Source organism: Volvox carteri (genome assembly GCF_000143455.1).
Source record: "Volvox carteri f. nagariensis unplaced genomic scaffold VOLCAscaffold_79, whole genome shotgun sequence".
In the NCBI taxonomy this organism is placed as follows: Eukaryota; Viridiplantae; Chlorophyta; class Chlorophyceae; order Chlamydomonadales; family Volvocaceae; genus Volvox; species Volvox carteri.
Genome location: NW_003307622.1, coordinates 119,151 through 120,696, shown reverse-complemented (window position 1 = coordinate 120,696; position 1,546 = coordinate 119,151). Strand labels below are relative to the sequence as shown.

The 1,546-nt window shown below is 64.8% G+C and overlaps 1 protein-coding gene across 1 annotated transcript in view; it reads right to left on the bottom strand.

The window, feature by feature from the left end:
* Positions 1 to 271: 271 nt before the first annotated feature.
* Positions 272 to 1,546, bottom strand: part of VOLCADRAFT_119779 (uncharacterized protein) — a gene marked incomplete at both ends in the record, with an annotated part of 15,988 nt that continues 14,713 nt past the window's right edge. The window contains 2 exons of the mRNA XM_002957739.1: positions 272 to 340; positions 988 to 1,383. Coding sequence (XP_002957785.1) covers positions 272 to 340; positions 988 to 1,383 — 465 coding nt within the window. The remainder of the gene's footprint in view (positions 341 to 987; positions 1,384 to 1,546) is intronic.

The following is a 1,546-nucleotide window of genomic DNA, read 5'->3' as shown; positions in this document are numbered from 1 at the left end:
CCTCTCCCTCTCCCTGACTCTCCGTGAACTTCCCCCTCCCTCGCTCCTTCCGTAACGATTGCCTCCCCCAGCTGCCATGTCTCACCACTCCGCGGCCTTTCCTCCTCTCCACTCCCCCCCCGGGCCCCAGGGGTTGGGCCAGGAGGAGAGGGAAGGGGAGGAGGAGGGGGCGGGGCCGCCCAGTACTGGCGCCCGCAGGAACAACCCTTGGAAGGGGTAGCCCTCCCTTCCCAAGGAGGCCGAGGTCGCATCAAGTGGATGGTCAAGGCGCTCAAAAGAGGAAGTTGTCTCTGTCGAGCACCCGGTCGTTTGCCGCCTGGATGGCCAACCGGGTGCGAAGCTGCGAGAGCATACCACCAGCAGCAGCACCAGCAGCAGCACCAGCAGCAGCACCAGCAGCAGCACCAGCAGCAGCAGCAGCAGCAGCACCAGCACCAGCAGCGGAAAGCAACCGCGACAAACAGTGTTGTGATCATCATCATCATCATCAGCAGCAGCAGCAGCATCAGTGTCATGATAACAGTTGCAGTTAACTACCGAGCAACACAGGCAATACATCACCTCGCGGGTGGCGAAGGATCATCCGGTGGGCTGCAAAGACCCACCTATCCTGCCCCCTTACCCCCTCACAATACCCTAGCTCCGAAACCACGCGTCAGCCTTTCAACCAACCACCACCCCACCAGTGCTTCGCCCGACCTCCCAAGCCATTAACTCCCAAACTCATGTTGGATTCAGAGCCCTGCACACTCGACACGCAATGCACTTTAAGGCCCCCGGGGGCGGTTGGTATTGCCGACCCATGGTACCCCAGCAGGAACCCCCCTACAGGCCGCAGCAGGTTCCGCTAACCCCCCACCCCCCAGGGTAGACCCCAACTACCAGCTACCAACTACCAACTACCGAACTGGGCCCATTCGGTGTGTTAACCGTTGGCGAGGAAGGAGACCTCGAAGCCCTCGTGTCAAAATATAACCCCAACCCCACCTGTGCCACGTCCGCCAGCCTCCTGTCCTGCAGCAGCGACCACTCCGGGTGACCAGCCCACAGCTCCGCCAGCTGGGGGTCAGACAGGTCCGCAAACCCACTGAGAAATTGGTTCACTAGGGCAGCGGTGCCAGGGGACTCGTCGCCGCCGCCGCCGCCGCCGCCGCCGCCAGCTCCGCCCCCAGCTCCGCCGCCGCCACCGCCGTTGCTTGGGCCGGTAGTGGGTAGCAGCGTGTCGCCGTCCACCGACGGCCTCCCCGCCTCCCACCGCCGCCTCATCGTGGAGCCCGGGGCCTCGGGTCCAGAGGCGAGCCCCCCTCCGGACATGCCGAGGAGGGAGGCGGAAGGGGAGGTGGAGGCGACGAATCCGGGGTCCGTTCCTAGACGCAGGTTCCCCTGCGACCGGCTGTTGGTGACCGAGCCGGCTGCAGGGTTGCTGTTGGAGCCGGGGGGGAGGTTGAGGCTGTTGTTGCAGCCCGGGGTTCCGGAGCCTTGAGTGGGTGCAGGAGGAGGAGAAGGAGCAGCGGCAGCAGCAGCAGCAGCAGCGGCAGCAGCAGCT